This window comes from Melanotaenia boesemani, chromosome 4 (genome assembly GCF_017639745.1).
Source record: "Melanotaenia boesemani isolate fMelBoe1 chromosome 4, fMelBoe1.pri, whole genome shotgun sequence".
Lineage (NCBI taxonomy): Eukaryota > Metazoa > Chordata > Actinopteri > Atheriniformes > Melanotaeniidae > Melanotaenia > Melanotaenia boesemani.
The window spans coordinates 9551226-9571220 of NC_055685.1; the positions used below are offsets into that span (position 1 = coordinate 9551226).

The 19995-nt window shown below is 37.5% G+C and overlaps 2 protein-coding genes across 4 annotated transcripts in view; both read right to left on the bottom strand.

The window, feature by feature from the left end:
• Window positions 1-637: 637 nt before the first annotated feature.
• Window positions 638-8775, bottom strand: LOC121638588. Its single transcript, XM_041983449.1, has 4 exons — window positions 8672-8775; window positions 5568-6021; window positions 2984-3108; window positions 638-1270 (listed from the first exon to the last, which is right to left on the bottom strand). Exons 2-4 carry the CDS (start codon window positions 6011-6013, stop codon window positions 1095-1097), a joined length of 747 nt encoding a protein of 248 aa, XP_041839383.1. The 5' UTR covers window positions 6014-6021; window positions 8672-8775; the 3' UTR covers window positions 638-1094.
• A 1463-nt stretch (window positions 8776-10238) lies between these two features.
• The window catches only part of rab11fip4b (RAB11 family interacting protein 4 (class II) b), a 36362-nt gene continuing 26605 nt past the window's right edge, over window positions 10239-19995 (bottom strand). For 2 of the 3 annotated variants that reach the window (XM_041982975.1, XM_041982974.1), the window contains exons 7-14: window positions 19568-19671; window positions 19270-19410; window positions 17325-17406; window positions 16961-17098; window positions 16655-16813; window positions 15136-15216; window positions 14565-14708; window positions 10239-12470 (exon numbers count right to left, since the gene is read on the bottom strand). In XM_041982975.1, the coding sequence (XP_041838909.1) occupies window positions 12354-12470; window positions 14565-14708; window positions 15136-15216; window positions 16655-16813; window positions 16961-17098; window positions 17325-17406; window positions 19270-19410; window positions 19568-19671 (966 nt within the window). In that variant the 3' untranslated portion in view covers window positions 10239-12353. The remainder of the gene's footprint in view (window positions 12471-14564; window positions 14709-15135; window positions 15217-16654; window positions 16814-16960; window positions 17099-17324; window positions 17407-19269; window positions 19411-19567; window positions 19672-19995) is intronic. The other variant, XM_041982976.1, reaches the window with a different exon arrangement.

The window sequence follows — 19995 nt, forward strand, 5'->3', positions numbered from 1 at the left end:
TAGTGGTACGAGCTACCAAACAATGGCTTGTATTTAGTTTTTCTACACACTGCTTCTGGGTTTTGGTTTAGTTTTTGATGAACAACGACATGTTGTCATGTATTTGTCATCTGACGTTGAACTTATGTTCAGATGTGTTAAAGAAAAAGATTTTATAGGAAGTTTCTGTGTGCAAAACCTTAGATTTGAAAGTAGTTTTACCTTTTTAATCACATGACTGTAAATCTGGGAAAGACAAAAAAAAAAAAAAACATCTGTCTGTATAGCAGATGTATACCATGAACAAACAAGTGGACCTGTCATCCTCTAGGCTTGAGCAGTGGGTAGTGGAGAAGAAAATATACACACTTGGAACACAACTTTGAAGAAAATTTGATTTATTGTTGTGAAAATGAAACTAATGGTATGAACAGGCAGATAATGTTACATAATCTAACTCTGAGGTAGGCTGGCTGTCATAAGTATTAAATTAAAACAGCAATCTAATATACTTACTGTCAATATGTGTAACTTATAAACATTGCAACTGACCCCAGTACTCAAATGAGTAACTTATTACAAGTGTTCCTGTTTTGAGGTATTTCAAAAACAGAAATTACATATTAAAACTATTTTCCAGTTGTTTAAGAAGCAGGAAAAATTAAAAGATAAAATAAAACAAAGTAAAAATTAAAAAAAAGGGACATGGCGGCATTAACAGTGCTTATGGTAGCAGTGCAACTTTAAATGTGTTATGGGAACTAAAACCAATCTTAAAGACCACAAAACCCTAAAACTAATGTAGCAATATAAAAACTGAAGTTAAAAAAATAAAACCTACAATAAAAAAATCTGTGTACAACTCAGAGTCCATCCGACATCTTTGGCCTAGAAAAGTATTAGCCTATTGGATGTTGAAATATTGTGCTGATGCTAATAAGTATTTCACATTTAATTTCCTCAGTACCAGAGGAAAAAAACTGAATGCTAAATAAATATTCTACTCATAGTTAACAGCAGGCCAGTCAACCAGAAAAACACTAACCAGGAAAGTCTAACTATAAGGCAAAGAATTGATTTGACAAGTGAATGCTGACATGAATCTCATGTCTAGTTTACTCATCAGCATCTGCAAACTGGTCCAGCTCGGTGGGAATTCTGTAGCGGGTCCATTGGATGGGGCGTGGGTGGTGTTTGGCAGGGATGTAATTGGTTGTCAGTGGCGAGTCCACTACGCCTCCGTGTTGAAGTCTTAAATCTCGCAAAGCACATGAGAGGCTGTCCTCTGGACCTGGAGGAGACACACAGAACCAGCTGCTAATAGTAGTTTCTACTCCTGTATTTTTAACTTCTTTTTCTTCTTGCAGTTTCTCTAATTTGACTGCAGCAGTTAAGATACTCAAGTATTAACATCCACCATGCACAACATTATAACTATAGGCTTGGACTGCACAGACCCTCGGATGGCTTTGTGTCCTGTGAGAAACCAAAACTTTAACCAGACCTATTTCCAGTCCTGTAAGCTGACAAGTGGGGCCTCGTTGAATCATCCTAATTTTTTACAGCACAATGAACTGATGCCACATCAAACTGAGATCCAGAGGGAATGTGAAGGGCAAGTCAACACCTTGAAATATTCAACTTTCTCAAACACCACCATAATAAAATGCTTTCACCATGCAATATGAGAAGTAACATCCACATTAAGGTGCTCTGTTTCCAAGCAAATTAGCACTCACAGCAGCTTTGCTGGCTTCCTCTCATCCTAGAGTGCATCCTGCTCCTATACAGTGTTCAAGGTAAATGGCTTCCCAGCACTGTAAACATAATGTAAAACTTAATATGTGATCCATGAGACCGGGCTCCACTTCTTTCAATGCAGCATGCTTCTTAGTATATGCTGACTGTCAGTGCTTCCAGAGGTGGACAGGTTTGCGCTTTAACCAGTTTGCAGATAAGCAGCCTCATGCGCTGCAAGTTGTGACCCTTTTCTATCAAGGCTTGTGTTACAGTTTTCACCAATTGCCATCATGCCTGCATAATTAAACCTTAATCACTCACAATTATACCACTGATTGTTCTTTCTTGGTTTATTTTTGGTTGGTATCAACCATTGTCATCAAGTCTTTCAAAGCAAGGATGGATTGAGGCTCACCACTTTGTGTCAAACTCAAAGAATCATTAGTAAGTTAAAGAAAAAAAAAGTCTGTTCCTGAATGCAAGATTGCCAGACATGTTGGTTTTTCACATCCACATTGTAAAATAATTCAGGGAGTCTGAGGAAATTTCAATAAATTAAAGCTGAGGACAGAAACCACCTCTGGATGAGAGTAACCTTCAGGACTTCAGGCAGCACTGCACAGCAAACCATCATATCCCCTCATCTCCTGAGCCGCATGGTTTCAGAAGAAAATCAACCATGACCAACAAACACTGACATTCAGATATCTAACTTTAAGCTTTGACTGGACAGTGGCTTTCTATCTCTTGGATCTTTATCTCCTTTTTCCTCACTTCACTCTCTGCCTTCCAAAGATGAGAAAGTCCATCCAGGTTACAGGTTACAGAAGCAAAAGGTGCAAAAGCCAGCATCTGTGTTCATGACGTGGATGACTTCAGGTGTGTGAAGGTACCACTGATCCAGACTATCAGGCTGGCTGCAGACTGTGTGTGTTCTGGACTGGCCTACCTCAAGTCCAAATACGTCTCCTACTAAAAATGCACAGAGCATCATTAATATGGGAATCAAACAGCTGGACTCTTATATTGAGTGTGAACAGACTCAGATCCATCTTGCAAAATTCTAAAAATTAGTATTCTGAGCTCCCACTTAAATATAATTAAATGGGAGGGGGACTCAACTCATCTCCCATATTTATGAGTTTGCTGTTGACAACAAATTAAAGATTTATCTTTATTTTCTAAATACGATGGGACTGGTCAGTGAATACAAGTTGAAACTAATTACATGAGAGATGTCTGATAAAAAAATATTTTCTTTTACCGAAAGGCACGATCCCAAAACACATCTTTTCCCTGTCCTTGGGTGTGACCTCTATTTCCTTTTCCCAGTCTTCCTTCTCTTGTAGTGGCAGTGCAGATCTTCCCTGAGAGGCGACTTCCTCGTTCCTGCAAAAAGGCTCAAGTTATTGCTTTGCTATTGTTTGATAGCTTTTTGGCCATATAATGAATTAAATCTTAAAGAGAAACATATTTTCCTAAATGTGACTGTAGCTGTTTATGGCAATAAATGCTTCTCGAACCTTAAGCTGTGGGCAAAGGGAACTGTGACAGAAGAAGAAACATAATGGAGAATGGGAGAAGGGGATCTCCAATCCTACATAATACAACACCAGCAAGCACCTAACTTTCTATAAAAAGTAAAAATATAGGAAACAGCAGACACATTTCTGCTCAAAGGTAACAAACACATAAATCTCACATCTTGTCTCTTATCGATATAACAGCTATCCAACTTGTATGAGTGTGAGGGGGTGCATTACGGAGCTAATTCGACACAGCCAGGCTTTCTTAATGTTAGCTAGCTTAATAACTCCTTACTGATACTACTCATTTGATGCTTAATCTGCACAACATGCACAGATCACAACACTTCATTTAGGGGGGTAAAAAAGTGTTAAAAATATCAATATCGCATTTTTATTTACTGAACAGACCTTCACTAATTTATTTTCTAAACTGCGTTACATCCTGACATCATCGGTAAAGAACAGACTTGGGATAAGACCCAAAATATATATACCTCATTTGCATCATTAAATGAAAGCATGGTTCCCATGGTAACATGACAGAGAGTCTAAAGTGCAATGCTTCTTTGGTGGCTGAGCAGGTTTGAGTAATGTAATACTTCTTCTACATCACAGGTTATTATTTCAACACCGAGTTCTGGGCCCCTTTTCAGAAAGCGGGTTCAGAAAACTCAGAGTTAAAAGCGCAACTCTGAGCTGTCAGACTCAAGAGTTTTCGGTTTCAGAACAGGTGATAACTAATAGTTCAATCATCTCTGAGTTAACTTACTCCTTAGTACAGCGCGTGCATTGGCAGATAAAAGCCCTCATCAATGGAACACGGATAACATGATTCACCACGGCAACAGGTGAAAAAAAGAGTCACTCCTCCCATTTTGCGCCAGTGGAGTTTGACATATTAATGAATGCACATGCAGAATATGACCATATATTTCAGGAAAAAAAGAATACAGTAGCAGCAACAAAAGAACGTGAGCTGGCAGAAAATATTTTATCTCTAGTGTTCCATTTATTTTGTGTCTTTGCTTCAGTGTATCTTGGTATTAAGATTCTCAAAAGATATTTCTTAATTTGGTGTTTTATAATTGTTTATGCACCGCAAACCTACTGAAATGTCCCTAATTGCAGGCAGATTGTTCTCGTTGACAGTCTGATCACATCGTCAAGTGAAGGTTACCTAATGAAGAGCTGCTCTTTTTGATGCTCAGCCTCACCGATGTTATAAAGAAAACTCCCATCAGCAAAGTGCAACACAAAGAACTTGCTCCGAACAGAGAGTGTCCCTGATGTGTCATATGAATAATATGAAGGCTGAGAATATTGTTCCAATACATGATCAATTGTGCAAAAAAACGGTAACGCTCAAACAAATAATCATGAGAGAATGATAAAACATCCAAGCGCGGTCTGATCACCCTTTCCCCACGTAGATATCTGCGGAGTAAATGTGCTTTGATGTCAACTGGCTCTTCAAGAAACGGACATGCGATGTCTGACACTTCCTTCAGTCTGCAGCTTAAGAGGAGGAGAAACTCAGGGTTAGTTGGAGGAAACCTGCCAGCAAGCAGGTTAGCTTCACGGAGTCTGTTGCCGCAGTAACTGACTCAAAGTTACACTGAAAACCGAAAAACCAAAGTTTCTCTTAACGTTTTCACTAAACCCGCTTTCTGGAACGGGGCCCTGGTCAAAAGGCCAGAGTTTGAGTTGGAATTTAAGTAACAGATCAGCTATTTCACAGATTAAATATACATATATGCTTCTGAATCAGCACTGTAATGTAGTCAAATCTGGCCCTTTTATAACCCATTTATTTACTTATTTATTTTATTTCTGACTTATTTATTATCAGACTTCTGTCTGTCTAAATGTACTCATGCATGTGTCTTTTCTTTGATTTTATTACCTTAGTTTGCTGTGTGCTGTTCAGCACTTTGTAAACCTTGTTTTTTAAAAGTGCTATACAAATAAAGATTTATTATTATTTTTATTATTATTGTTATTATTATTACAACAACCAAAGTACCAAAAACACACAAAAACTAGACAATAACAAAATCCTCTTAGTGTATAAACCCACAACCACAAACCACAAACCTGCTGGACTGGATTTTTCTTCTTCTACACAGCTGTGCATCTTATCTGCACCATAAGCATTTCAGTCACTTGTCTGATGGAACAGATACGTTTTAACTTTAACCAACACTGTCTACACCTGCCATGTTAACAGCTCATACTGCAGATATTCTTGGGACATAAGCCAAGGATACTTATAAAAATGTGCATGTTTTATGGGTAATTATTTACTGTATTTTGACACACCTTTTCTTCTTGTATCTGAATTTCTTCTTGCTTTGTTTGTTCTGTGATACCGATAAGCGGGGGTCTGGTACCACTTGATCAAAGTTACCAAAAAGTGCACCGTTGGCTGATATACCATCAGGAACAACTGTACTCCTGATCGTTTCAGCTGCAGAGCCATTGGTGACGATTGATGGCAGGCTGTCTTTTGTCCAAAGTTTCTTTGGAGGAGCTGTTTTTGTGCTCTTGCCTTTGTAGCCATGGTTCATGTAACCATTCATGCATCGTGGTTTGGGACCATATCGTGTGCCAAGTGGTGTGCACTCTCCTGCTGACCAGCCATAGCGGATTATTACTCCGTTAGCCAACCCTGTTCTGCGAATCTGACCGTTGACCAGATCTTTGGCTGTACAATTGTGGTGACCTCCCCTCCATTTACTGGCATAGTTCAGCGCACTCTGAGCCATAATGTCACCTGTGATGGACACATACAGGGTTTCATTAAGTACATAAATAAAGTAAAACTTCTTTAAAACAACCAAAACATGTTTTTTTTTTTTTTTTTAACAGCAGAACATGACTTTTAATAATATTGCTTTCATCAAAGATCTAAACCTGTTAAATAAGAATAAACCTAAAACTTGCTGAAAGATGCCAGGCTTTCTTTTAATCTTTAAAAGTGATCTCGTGCAAAGGTTCTTCAGATCTTCCAAATGTCTTTTAAAGGTTTCTCTTTGGATTTTAGCTATCCTTTCACTCGTTTTCAGTCCAGTCCATGTACCTGTCTGTTTTAGGAATGTGGGTTCATTTTTGTTTGTTCATTAGCCAACTTAATAATGACCTATGAATTTATTCAGGCATAAAAAGCACCCAACTCAAGGGATTTGCCAGTGTTCTTTCTACAGCACTTTGGCCAACAGCAGTTTTTAAATGAGCTCTATAAATAAAATTGAATATAAAACAATAACTGATCTCAAAGCAGACCCTTACACACACAATTTGTCCTGTTTTTTTGGGTGGCATCCATGAAAATTGTTAAAGCAAACACAATTTAACAAGCAAAAAATTGTTTTTTTTTTTTTTTCTGGATGCAAAAAGTTGATTCCTAAGGCTGAAAACTTTGCATATTTCAGCAAAGTGTGTTCTTAGACTGAACAAGTGGGCGGACAAAAGAAAATAGGTCAGGCCTAAAAATTATCCAAAGAAGACCTAAACGAAACAGAACCTGAGAGATGCATCTGGGCCTTCAATTTCTTCATCTACTGTTCACTGAACCCTCATCAGAAATGGTCTCTACTGAAGGCTGGCTGTAAGGAAGCCATCAAGGAAGAGAAACAGGGAGAAAAGGCTGTTGCTAAATGATACAAGAACTGGACAGATCAGTGATAGCAGGTATGATGGAGTGATAAATGCTCCCCAGAGCCTGGACCTCAACATTACTGAAGCTGCGTGGATTCATCTGGACAAAGAACAGAATAAAAGGCAGCTACATCCAAAGAAGAGCTAAAGGAAGTCCTTTAAGAAGTCTGGAGAACTATTCCTAGAAGATACTTAAAGAAATTACAATTAAAATCCATTTAAGGCTGCATTAAAGAATTAAGATAGTCATAGCAATTATCCAGAACTGTAAAAACTGTTAACTGTTTTTCTCTTGTATATTGTATTTTCATTCATGTACATGTTTCAATAAAATACTGCACTGGAATAAATCATTGAAGGGTGGCTCCAGACTTTTATATATGTCTATAAATATTTCACAAAAATATATAAATATTATATATATATATATATATATATATACACATATTATTTATATTTCAAATATAAATATATGACAACATTGTTGGGTCCTTCTTAAGGCAGATGATAAAATAAAAAGGGGAAGAAAAAAAATGTCCTTTTTAATATAGTTTTAGCCACAGTATGATGCTGGAGCTACTTACAAGTCACTGAGCTCTACTGGAGAGAAAATGGTTCATAAGTTATTCCTTGCTTGTGGATTGTGATTAAGGTAGTGAAGATGGTTGTGTAACACATCAGACCTTAGCTTAAAGCACACTGGGTGGCTGTGTGTACAAAATGTGCTATATAAATAAATTAGCCTTGGCTTGCATTAAAAAAAATGGGTGGATTAGTGCTGATTGAAAGGGTTTTGGCTTATAGCATTATTTTCATACATTTAAACTAATTGATCCCTCATGCCCCTGCAATGGAGGCATGGTCACTCTGAAAAACATTTCTCTCATCAGTATAGAAACATTTCATTGCAAGATAAAGTTGGACAATCAGAACCAGAGCCACTGGATCTCTGGTGTCCATACTTCAGGCTTTTCTTAAATATATCATCACATGCAAAATTTGGTCAGACGCCTTGACATGTAGAAAAACACAAATGAACTCAAATTTATAAAACTACTTATTTTAACAAAATAAATCTTTAGCAATATGGAAATATCACTGAAATAAAACTTAACTTACCACTGGTTTTCACATTTAAACACTGTCAAACTAGTACATATAAACACTGAACAAGTTTTATGTCCATGCCGTTTGCCGTAGTGTTAAACAGCCAATCAGAGCGTCCCTTAAAAAACGATTAAATAAATTTAGTAGTTTTAATTTTTATTGACAAGGTTATAGTTTCTTCTATAGAAACACACTATTTGAAGTCTACCTTATCAAATATATTTATGTACTAACGTTTCCTTCTTTTAAAAAAACTCCTACTGATTCAACTCACTGTCCTTTTGTTTGAACCCTTTGATCTATAAAAACAGCTTGTAATAAGCAGTAACGTAAGCTGTATAACCATTATAAACAATAAAGCACAGCTAATTTGATTTTGCTAACAAACTTTTCTAAATCCCAACATAAACAGTAATCGTATCTTCGGTGCCTGTTCATAGACAGCGGGTTTCGGCACCACGCCGGTCGTTTAGTAGGCTAATGCCCTCCATTAGCTAACGTTAGCGTTGTTGTTGACAGCCAACGGTGTGCCGCTGTTGCCAGTCTAAGTGCTTATAAGAGGAAAAGAAACAATCTAATATAGAAAATGCATGGAAAGATTTTAAATGAAGATCAATTAAATAAAATCAGAGTAGCCATTATCTTAATTTACCGCTTATCTGTGCAGGAGACACGTGCACACCTAGTCCTTACGGCACAAATCAAGCCAGGTGAAAGCAGAAACTTAATTTGCCGGTTGATGGCGCCACAACACGTAAAACTATTTCATTTACGTGTTCTTTGCCAGTTACAAAAAAAAAAACAAAAAAAACAAAACAAAAAAAAAAAAAAAACAACAACTATGAAGCAGTGTTACAAAAATGCAAGCCACTTGTATTACATTTGAAAACGAAAATCTAGTTCCTTTATATACTTTTTATTTTAGAAGCAGTGACGGTGAAATGTGAGCTTTTCATAAAAAAAACTTACACTTTCCTGCTGTCAAACAGCTCTTCCAAACAGGAACGTGCTATTTGTAACAAAAGCTTTTAAAGGCAGATTAATTTTGTTAGATGAGATGTTTTAAATGTAATCATATTGAGTATAACTTACATTGTAATTTTATGTAGATGCAATCACATTTAGAAGGAGTGATGAAACTGCGATTGATGGATAATATAGGCAATATATTTTTAAATGGAATCTCATGCTATCCATTTCTTTTATGTGATTACATAATTCTGTCAGCTGTAGTAAACTTGTCACTTTCTCTTGAAAACCTACTAGAATATTTATGTTCCTGTAATGGTGTAATTTTTAGTTTAAAATATTTTCTGAAAATATTTTTAGAATCATTTAAAATATTTCAACCAATGGAATACGTCTCATTTTTATTAGTCTCTGAAGATTATAGAAACATTAATAACTGTACCTTTGGGAGTTTGGGTCCAAATTCTGCTAGTCAGAAACAAAAGTTCTGCCCAAGTAAAGAATAAACAAGGCCAAATAATCACAGCAGTACTTGCCATAAATCTGGGTTCTGAAAGTGGAAACTGAAAGTAGGTATGTTTCTTGGCTAAAATTAGGCGTGTAGTCACTTTGAATGCAGTTAAACCTAGAACTTTTGTCCCAAACTGGTCAAAATTCATACACCAAAAACTCTGATCAAATCTGGCAACTATTACTGGACTATAGCTGGCTTACTAAAAACAAGCTGATGCCAGAATAGACTGGATTATAAACTCCAGTGTGCCAGCACAGAACAACCTGGGTTGTGAAAGACACAGTATGGCTCAAAGTATGAAGACAACTTGTTCCATCTGGTTGTTGCTCTGTTTGTCAATTTTGGTTAATGGCAGCCTCAAAGTAGCACTGCTAAACTGAAATGACACAAAATCTGAGCCTTTTTGTTACCCAGGTGTTATTCACTCAGTTATATTCTCCCCAACTCTGGGCCAGCAGAGTTGGATGCAAAAGAATTTCACAAGTCAGCACAAACATCTGACCACAATCCCTTCTTCTTTGTTAAATAAATATAAAAAATGAAAATAAAATATAAAATAAAAAAGACAAATAAATAAAAATAAACCTGTCATGCATCTGGATGAGATTGGGTCACTTTCATGACAGTTAAAAGACAGAAATTTGATGAGGCGTCATCGATGGCCAAGCCCCTCATTGCCATTTAAAGTAACTACATTCCAATGGTGATGCCTAATAAAGGTTTGAGAGTAACAACACAACAGCTGTTACAACTTTCTGTACTGGTTTATTTTATTTAAATGTAGAATGGCACAAGCAGCTGTTGAGAAAACAGATTTGTGTAGCAAACCAGGACACAAACCAGCAAGTATTGGTAATAAGTTAATATTGCTCATAATGTTCACCGTTTAAGTAGGAAGACAGTTCACAACCATATAAAATTCCAGTTTAAAGCAAAGTGAAAATCAGTGGACTAACCAAAACTAACAAAAATTAGAAAAATACAACAAAAATAAGCCACTGACTCAAGTGAAAAATTCATCACACTGACAAAATATAACCCAGTTTGAGTACCATACAAGGTATTGTGCTATACGGCTAAGAGGACACCTAAGCAACCGTAAGTTTGTTTGAGATTTAACAGTATAAAACAGTTTTCTTAGTACCAGTCTGAAAAAGAGTGGTGAGTGGCAGATGAATACAAATTATCACTATATAAGTACAACATTTACAAGTCAAAAATGTCAGAGAATGTACCTTAAAAAAAAGAAGTAAATCTACAGCAACATCATCTTGAAAAATGTCCCAAAAAGGCACAGACAGAAGAGGATGTGAACCATGCAAACGAAAAACAACATGTTCTTTGTGCAAGGAAGCAAAACTCAAGTTTAGAATAATTACATAATACAGCAGATTGTAATCAGTTCCCCTCTCAAAACTATGCTCCCCCCATTGTTACAGTACAGAATACTGTTCATGTGCGTTACATCACGTCTAGAGATTCAAATTACAAATGCTCATTTGGCCACACAGAAAGTGAAATGTTGAGTTGTACATTCATGATATTTACAGTATTATAGAGCTTCAGACAGCTATCAGGGCTTCATGTACAATCAGCAACTTGACGGTGGCGATGAGATTGCGAATCCAGTCCTTTTTGTACCAAGAAGTGAGTCTCCTGTGCATGCTCACATCCAGCATCTGAGTCGACCTCACTGAGCATAGATCAACGATTCAGAAAGCCGATGACTATCAGTCGCTCCAATGTAAATGCACCACACACCCTGTACATTCATATTAAAACCTTTCTGTGCAACATCATTTGGGTTTATTATTAGCAACTGGTAACATTTTCTAGCTCAGGCTTTGCTTGCAAATAGCAGCCGTGGAAATTACAATTTCAAGACACTCCTTTTCCTGCAGCTTCTTAGCCACAGGGTGACAATCCACAACTCATCTGAACCGACTAAGGGCCACTTCTCGGTGAAAAAAGAAAAATCACTATCAGATTGATTGACACTGCAAGTGCTGTTTTGTGGAAGACATCTTCTAAAGATTTTTTTTAAAAAAAGGTCATCTTCAATGTACCTTCCCCAACTTCACAAAAGTCCTCTTTTGCCAGCATACATGGTCCATCATGTCAACATTAATTCATTACTTTCATTATTTAAGCTAATCTTTTTCTCTCTCTGACCACCTCTACCTCTTTTCTCAATCTTCCTTAAACACATGCTTGTCCAGATCTGTAACTGTGTGCAGTCAGGGATCACCTACATCACTTTACATCACCTTACAGGTCAGGCAACATGTCTGCCTTCATGTCCGTTGTTCCGATTCATTTACCCGTCTCGCTGTATTTTCCAAACACACCAAACAGATGTCTGTAAATAACACAGCTATTATTACATCAGATACAAATGTGTTCCAGTGTTAATGCCCAGGTACATTACGTCCAGTGTACTACATTGTTTGATTGTACCAATTCTTAAAAGCACGTCGAGCATGGATTAACCCTGGGTAGAAAAGATTGACTTGTCATGTGACATGTAATTGTGAGAATAAGTACAGATCACAGCAGCAGAGGATAAAAACAGCACAGACTGAGCTGATCAGTCACCGTTGTAAAACCATCCGTCAGTGACTTTTTTACAAGCTGAGAAAAGTCCCTTTAGTTCAAGGCAGAATCTTCCACCGAAAGAAAAGTTCTACCCACTAACAGCAGCAGGTAATACATGTGTTTGTCTGTTTTTTTTAATTATAAAAACCAGGTCCAGTTGTCTTTTTTTCCCTCCTGTTCAGGTTCCTGACTTGAGCTTAATGTTCTGATCAGACGACTGGACTGATCTTCACTCCTCCGACATCAGGAACAATTCTCATCTGCTAGTTTTTTATCTCCAGGATGGAGGGGTTGTGGTCCAGGATAGACAGGATGATTTTATCCATGTATTGTCTCAGACGTAAGTTGATTTCTTCCTGCTCCTTCAGGGCTTCCATTAACTGCAGAGAAAAACACATGATAAACACATCGTCACGTTTCTTCAATATCCCAGTAATGTACACTGTGGTCCAGTATTGAGTAATACTTTAACAATATTTTTTAATTTTACTGAGAAATTTAAATTATTGTTATAATACTCCATACTTATAGTATTTGATTACAACTACACCCAGGTGTATGTATACACATCAGGAGTCAACTACAGAAATTGTCTGATACTACCTTAAGATTTAATAAGAAATTATAGTAATTTTTCATCTTAATTTCAATCAATCAATCAATCAATCAATAAATAAATAAATAAATAAAATTCTTTTTTACACTTCTGGGGGGAAAGCTCTCAAATTAACTATACGTTTGCTTGAAAATTACTTTAACAGTTTTCTGGTTACTTAAACAGTCAGCTGTGTAGCTTTGGCAGTTTCTCAGTCTACTGTATTTTGAACTGGAAAAGTACTCTTTAGTGGTGCTGGTCAGCAGACATGTTTGAGATGTAGCCATTAAAATTATCTCTACATTATGCCTGAGATTTAAATCTTGAAGATGGAAAATTGTCCAAAATGTAATAAAAACTTCATCTGTTATTATTTTGATAATTTGGCTGAATCATTACTCAGTAGATACAAATCTCGTTTTAAGTGTCCTTGCTCAGCAAACCTATTGCATTAAGAAAATATCAATATTTTCAACATAATTTAAAAAAAAATGAAAAAAAGTTGGATAAGAGGCAAAGAAATAAAGTTTTTTTGAGTATACAAGTAACACCATATTGGAAATTTGACAAGCTAAGGATTTAACTGGTCACTGGTAAGGGTGTCATGAGAAAAGGAGCATCCACAAAAGGTTTAATTCTTCCAAATGAGGAGGGTTTGTTGCTCACCACTTTTAGGCAAACTCTGTCAGACAATCTTCAGAAATATAAAAAAAATATATATTTCACTGTTAAAGATTTCTCAGAAATTTCTTTTTTCTTCATCTTGGTGCATAATGCTGTGTAAAGCGTCAGAAAGTTTATGAAAAACCATTCATTTCAGCTGCTGTGGCAAAAAAACAACTGACATTTGTTTCTACAAAAAAAAAGGACACCATCCAGGCTGTTATAAGCCGAAGGTGCAAAATCCAGCATCTGTATGCATGAGGATGCATCATATCAGTGGTGTGGGTAACTATACGTGTTGCATATACTGAAATTTTGTAAAGACATACGTTTCCAAACGTTAACATGCCAGACAATGACAGACCTCATTCACCTCATTTTGTTCGACTAGTACCATCAAGGCTTCATAGACACAGTGTGTATGCTTCAGTGCCCTGCCTGCAGTCCAGACCTGCCTTTCAGAGCTGCTAAAAATGCACACCACACCGCGAGGAGGAAAGTCAGACAAAAACAACCAAAGACTGTTGAGTAGCTGAAATATTGTGTTCTGCAAGAATGGCCACAGATTCCTCTTTTAAAGCTCCAACAAATAGTTGCCTTTGGAAAAAAAAAAATCCAAGAATAGTGTTTGTAATATCTGGGACACTGTCACACTAGGATATGCCCCAGAAATACAGCTTTGCCCTATTTAAAATAAAAAATAAAAAAAAAAAAGCAAAGGAGAGCTTCCAGTCACTAAATCTTTGGGTCAAATTTAATTATTCAAAAAGATGAAGCTCTAATAAATCTGGTTGATAAAACAACAGGAACTTCTCCAAAGTGAGAGTCAACATCCAACTCAATCCAATGACTGGATCTAGTTAATCTGAAAATCATTACAAATAAAATGTTTTGTTAATAAACAGGCAATTTAGAGTATACAAATACCAAGCTGCTTACAGCTGAGGGATTCATTCATTTATTTATTTAAACAATAAAATAAAATAAAATAAAATAAGAGAATTTTGGTAAGTTCTACATTTTATTTGTCATTTTGTAGGTAATGCAATTATAAAACAAAAAATAAATAAAAATTAAAGCAAAAAAAAAAAAAAAAAAATTGAATGAATATTAGAAATGAGAAGACGACCATAAAGCAGTCAGAGAATTGTTCATGTTCTTTGTTATGAGAAAAACCCACATTTTGCGATGAGCAGTATATGTGTTCTCATCTCACCTGGTCTCTGGAGGCGTTGTCTATCTCAGCGGCTAGAGACTGGGCCTTGGTCTGCGTAGCAAACAGATTCTTGGCTTCATACAGACTGAGACTCAGGATCTGACCGTTCAGGTCATCGTTCTGCTCCCTCAGCTTCTGGTTCTCCTAAAATACAGAACCAGGGTGGGAGATGGACAGGAACAGGGGATGAGTTTGTGGACCACACAGGTGCATGCAAGTGTGACGTCTCATTAAAAACAGCCACTACTTAAGCTTCAGTCGACCGTACTCCAAGACACTGCCTCATCCAGCAGCAAACACAGCAACACACACCTAATGTGTCAACGCCTACTGGACAAAACATGGGTTATGTGTGTTAACTGTTCCCCTGCTTTTGTCTGCTGCGTTATGAAAGCTTCATTATTAGGTTGCCTTTAACGGACAAGAGGTCAGTTTGCTTTTCCCTTATTCTACCTTTCACCATGAACAAGGGAGCTGCAGTTTTGACCCCAGTTAAGCTTGCACAAGTTCACTCTACTCCATTGTTATTAGTGGTTAATCGGGACGTCAAAGGTCAGAGAAGCAATTTTACCATCAGACCAGGGCAGAGCCGAGCCCCAGACAACACCAGTTGATGGATTTCAGGGGGGAGAAAATCCTGGGATGTAAATTGCTGGACACACACATAAAGACATTTACAGAGGTGCACAGGCAAGCATAAGAGTTTATCTTCGTCCTAAATTACACTGGGCTGTGCCTCTCAAGTTAGAGCTGAGTACACAAAATTGGATCATTTGTTTGACAATGTGAAACAGACCAAAAAGAAATTTTTTAAAGCTGAAGAAAGATTGTTTGCATCCAGTGTGGCTTTGAGCCCTGGAAGGTTGTGTAGCCAGTGCATACCCTCCTGTCATAAAAAAACTGAACACAAGCTTCTTTGCTACTTGCACACAACTTCCCCATCGTATCAGAGAAGATAACTCTCCACATCTCTAATGTTTACTATGTAATGGAAGCAGGATTAGTAACTTAGCTAAGCTAACTTCCTGTTTAACACGTCTAACAGGGTGTATCTCCATGGTAACTTATGCTGGAAACCCAAACTGTTCTGGAGCAGCTTACAGTGAGTTTCAAGATATGAGATCAGCACATGGAGAAGCATTGGCTCTGATTAACTCTCTAAACAAAGGGAACAAGGAACAGACTTTTCTACCATCTCTTTATAAGACTGTGACCGTCTGATCCATTTGACTTTCACCGGCAACAAGCTTCGTATATTTCGGCATGTTTAAGTGCTTTAAACCTATAAAATTATAACCAGTTCTTTAAAGCGTGCACTGCCACAGACACTTATAAAAACCAGTGAGATGACATGGCTTCAGCTGATCTCAACGTTTAGGATTTGTAAATTCAGAAACAGAAAATATTCCCTGGAAATGTTGACCCTGGTTCACACTACAGGCCTCTGTTCTGTCCTGTAAGCAGAACTGAAATTAATTACAATTACATTTAAATCTCTACCTTTTCAGATATTTTAAAGCAAATTTCAGTGTATCCAGGAGCACTGACACTAAACAAGCAGCACAAAATACAGATCACCTGCACACTGTGGTTGGAATTCTCATAAATTTCCTTAAAACTGGATTCAACTTTACTGGACTCTCCATTTCAAATTCAAAATATTACTAAAACATGTTGAGGTTTGTACTGAGATACAGTATAAAAATGGCTGTTATGGTTGGTTGTCAAAGCTCTGTTTCTTCTGGTAGTACCACCTAAAGCCGCTCCGTTCCAATCTGTGTTTCAGGTCCATCTAGTGTCTGCAGCTAAAAAAATGCTGCAAGTCTTATTTGATTTAGCACACTCCTCTTGTAGCACATAAACCACATTATTATGTAAGGAGTCTTGGAGCTGGTAGAAATATAGAAAACTGTGGATGTAAGTGTAAAACATGACTAAACTACATGGCTGTAAATATAACATTGTACAAACTGGTTTGTGGAGGAATAATGCAGAGACAAGTCGTTTGTAGAAACAAGTACAAAATATTTTGTGATACATCTTTAGCTGTAAGATGAAAATGATGTTCAAACAGAGTGTTTAATCTGTACCTGCTTGAGCCTCTTGACTTCATGCTCGAGCTCCACCTCCCTGGTTCTGTTGTTGAAGTCTGAGAGCCCAGAGGAAGAGCTGCGGCTCCGACCAGGCTTCTCCGCTTCCAGTTTGAAGAGCTGCAAGTGCTCCAGCTCTCGCCGAAGGTCTTCTATCAGCTGCACACCAGAGAACGGAGTAATGAGCAATGTTACATAATGCAATGGAGATTTTCTGTGGCTGCAAGTATGGAGCTGACATAAATGCAAACAACACACTTTGCTGTGTTTGTCTGGACACATTAAATAACCTGCCCCCCCTCTCACCTCCTGCATGGCCTCTTTCTCCTTCTGGAACTCGTGTCTGTTCTGTCTCAGTTTATCCATCATCTTCTTGTAGAGGTCCATCTCATCCTTCAGCCGCAGACTGGTGTCCTCCAGCTTGTCCGTCATCCTTTGCTTCTCCTGAGGACGGACAAACACAATTACAGCTGCTTTATTATAGTTCATTTTTATATTCTTTAAACAGTGTTGGTGTCATTTATAGAGGTACAGTCTCAAAAAAGAAATCTGGTTGAACAACATGAGTTTGTCTCCATGGATAAAATAGCATTAAATTAAAATTAAAGGGCAGAACAGGGACACAAATAAGATAAATACAAGCAAACATACAAATTAAAGCGTGACTCACCTCATCCAGTTTCTCCGTCTGTGACTTGAGTCGGCACAAGTTAAGAGACATCTCACTGTTCTCCTCCTCCAGCTGCTTTGCTCTGAAAACACAAAATCCTGCATGTCAGTGTTTTAATATGAATGCATCTCATTTAGCATTTTAGCCAAACAACCACAGCTGTGTAACTCCAGGGGTCACGATTTAACTTCAGGTCTGTTTATCAGACAGTTTTATAATCACATGCATATCCATGTCCAGAAGAAGACAGTCATGTCTAGTTTAAAAAAAAAAAAACACACACACATTATCCCAACAGTATCTCATTAACTGTCTTACTACTGAAGTTCAGTAGCAGCACGGCGATGCTGATGAAATGCTTTGGATTTACTGAGCAGGTGTGAGCACCTTTATAAAAACAGAAGTTTTGAGAGTTTGCTAGTCTCATGCAGGTGTGTGTTAACACATTAAGGAGGAAAAAACAACAGCAATCAATCTTAAAAGAGTTGTAAGCCAATTTTACAATTTGGAATCAGTTCTTTCGGTGGTTCTCAAACTGGGGGTCATGTGATAATTTCAGGGGGTCGCCAGATAATTGTAAAAAATATATAGCCTACATTTATCAAACAAATCAGCGATTTTTACCCAAATTTAGCTGATTTTGGGAATGTAGGTAGCTTGTCATTGCAGTCACCCACCAAAAAGCACTTTATCCTCCTTATTTATGAAGTTCCTGACAGTTTTCCAGTATTATATTTACAGGATGGCTGCAAGATGACCCATTTGATACACCACACAAATTATCGTTAAGTCGTTGAGTGGGGGTGAGGGTGGCAAACACCAACATTTAATATCTTGGGGGGGTGGCTCAAAAGGTTTGAGAACCACTGTATTATTCTACAGAGAGAAAGCCTGTTCACAAGTGGGAAGATTCAAGACCGTTACTGATCTTCTCGTGAGTAAACGACTGCAAAAACCCATGAGCTACATCCCAAACGCTACAGGTCTCAGTTTGCACACTAAATGTTAAAGTTTGTGGCTGGAAAGTTTAAAAAATACTTAATAAGTATGACTTGTTTGGAAGAGTTGACCAGTGAAAACCTCTTTTCTCTTAACAAAACATGGCAGCATAGCTTAGATTCCCAAAGTTAAACCTGATCAAACCTCAAGACTTCTGGAACAACGTCCTTTGGAGCAATGAGATAAAAGAAGAGATGTTTGGTCTCATCTGCCTCTGTTCTCTAAAATCAAACCATGTGCCAAATGTAGGCCCACTCCCAGAGTGACAGACAATCTTATTAAAATGATAGCATACTGTTCACACTTCTGGTATGTTGAGAGTGTTGTATAAGTGTGTTTATGCTTGATAACAGAATATATATATGAAACATGAATCTTCACTGGTTATCCCAGAAAAAGAAGCTAAGCCGGGGATCTCAAACTCTGGTCCTAAGGGCCACTGTCCTGCAAGAGTCTGTGCTTCAAGATAACTTAACTCACATTAATGAGTCACCTAAGGGAGCAGCGTTTGAGTTCCCTGAGCTAAGCTGAAGTGCTGCAAACCTGCATTGTTTTGTAAGGCCAGCAGGGGGCAAAAACAACCCAACAGGAAAATTATTCTACTTCTCACTTCATATGTTACCTCAGTGGACATCTTTCTGAATGATGTTCTCAGTTGCAAGTGTGAATACAGCATTATGATCATTTTGTAATTTTTGGTCCCATTTAGAGTAAAACAGGTTCAGGTTTATTATTTATTCAACATGTCATTAATCTGTGGGCCTGTATAGCTTCTTAATTCTCAGAGGTCTAACATTTTGTTTACAACAGAGCAAGACAGCTGTTGGAAAATGACCAGTGTGTTCTTACTGACATAAAAAGCAACAGTGGAGTTGTCATATTAAAGGAAAGACAAGCTCATTTGAAAGAGAGGTTTAGGATTTCTGTGTAAGTATGTGTTTCTCACCGGTGGGTCAGTAGTTCAATCTGTGTGTTCTTGTCTCTCTCCATCTTGGTGTAGGTCTCTCTGTGTCTTCTTAACTCCTCCTGCAGATTCTGTTCTGCACGTGTTTCTTGATCCTTCAGCTGCTCCTCCAGCTCATGAACCCTGAGATAAACAACTTATTTATGAAGGACTTTTTAAAAATATTAAATCACTGCTTCAATCAATTGTAACATCTGTCTACAGAAAAAGATCTGTGTGATATGATACGTGGGCCACATGCTTATTTGCATAAGAGAACATTTCTGAGCTGCGATTATACCTGTGCACTAGTTGTGTGTTTTCCTGCTTTAGCTTTGACTTGAGGTCGCCATTTATCCGAATCTCATTCTCAAGTTCTGCCACCTTTTTCTCCAGAGAAGTCACCTGATAAAAACAGAAACAAGCGTGACAAAAATATGAAAATGATGAAACTACTTTACCTTGCAGAACAAGTCTCTGGTTACTGGCAGGCTGGATCTGCTTATTTGTTTAGTGAGCTTTTACCAACACCTGTGGATTTTTTCCCCCATATTATTTTTTAACCTGTTGTTACCATACTAGAACTGACAGAATGCTGTAATATTCTTTGTTGTTCACATTTGCATCCTTGCTATTGAATCTAGTTAACAACAGTGTGACCTAACACATATTCCTGTTGTGAATAATCATGTATTGATAAGGAGTGCTTTACAGGGGGATGTAAAAAGG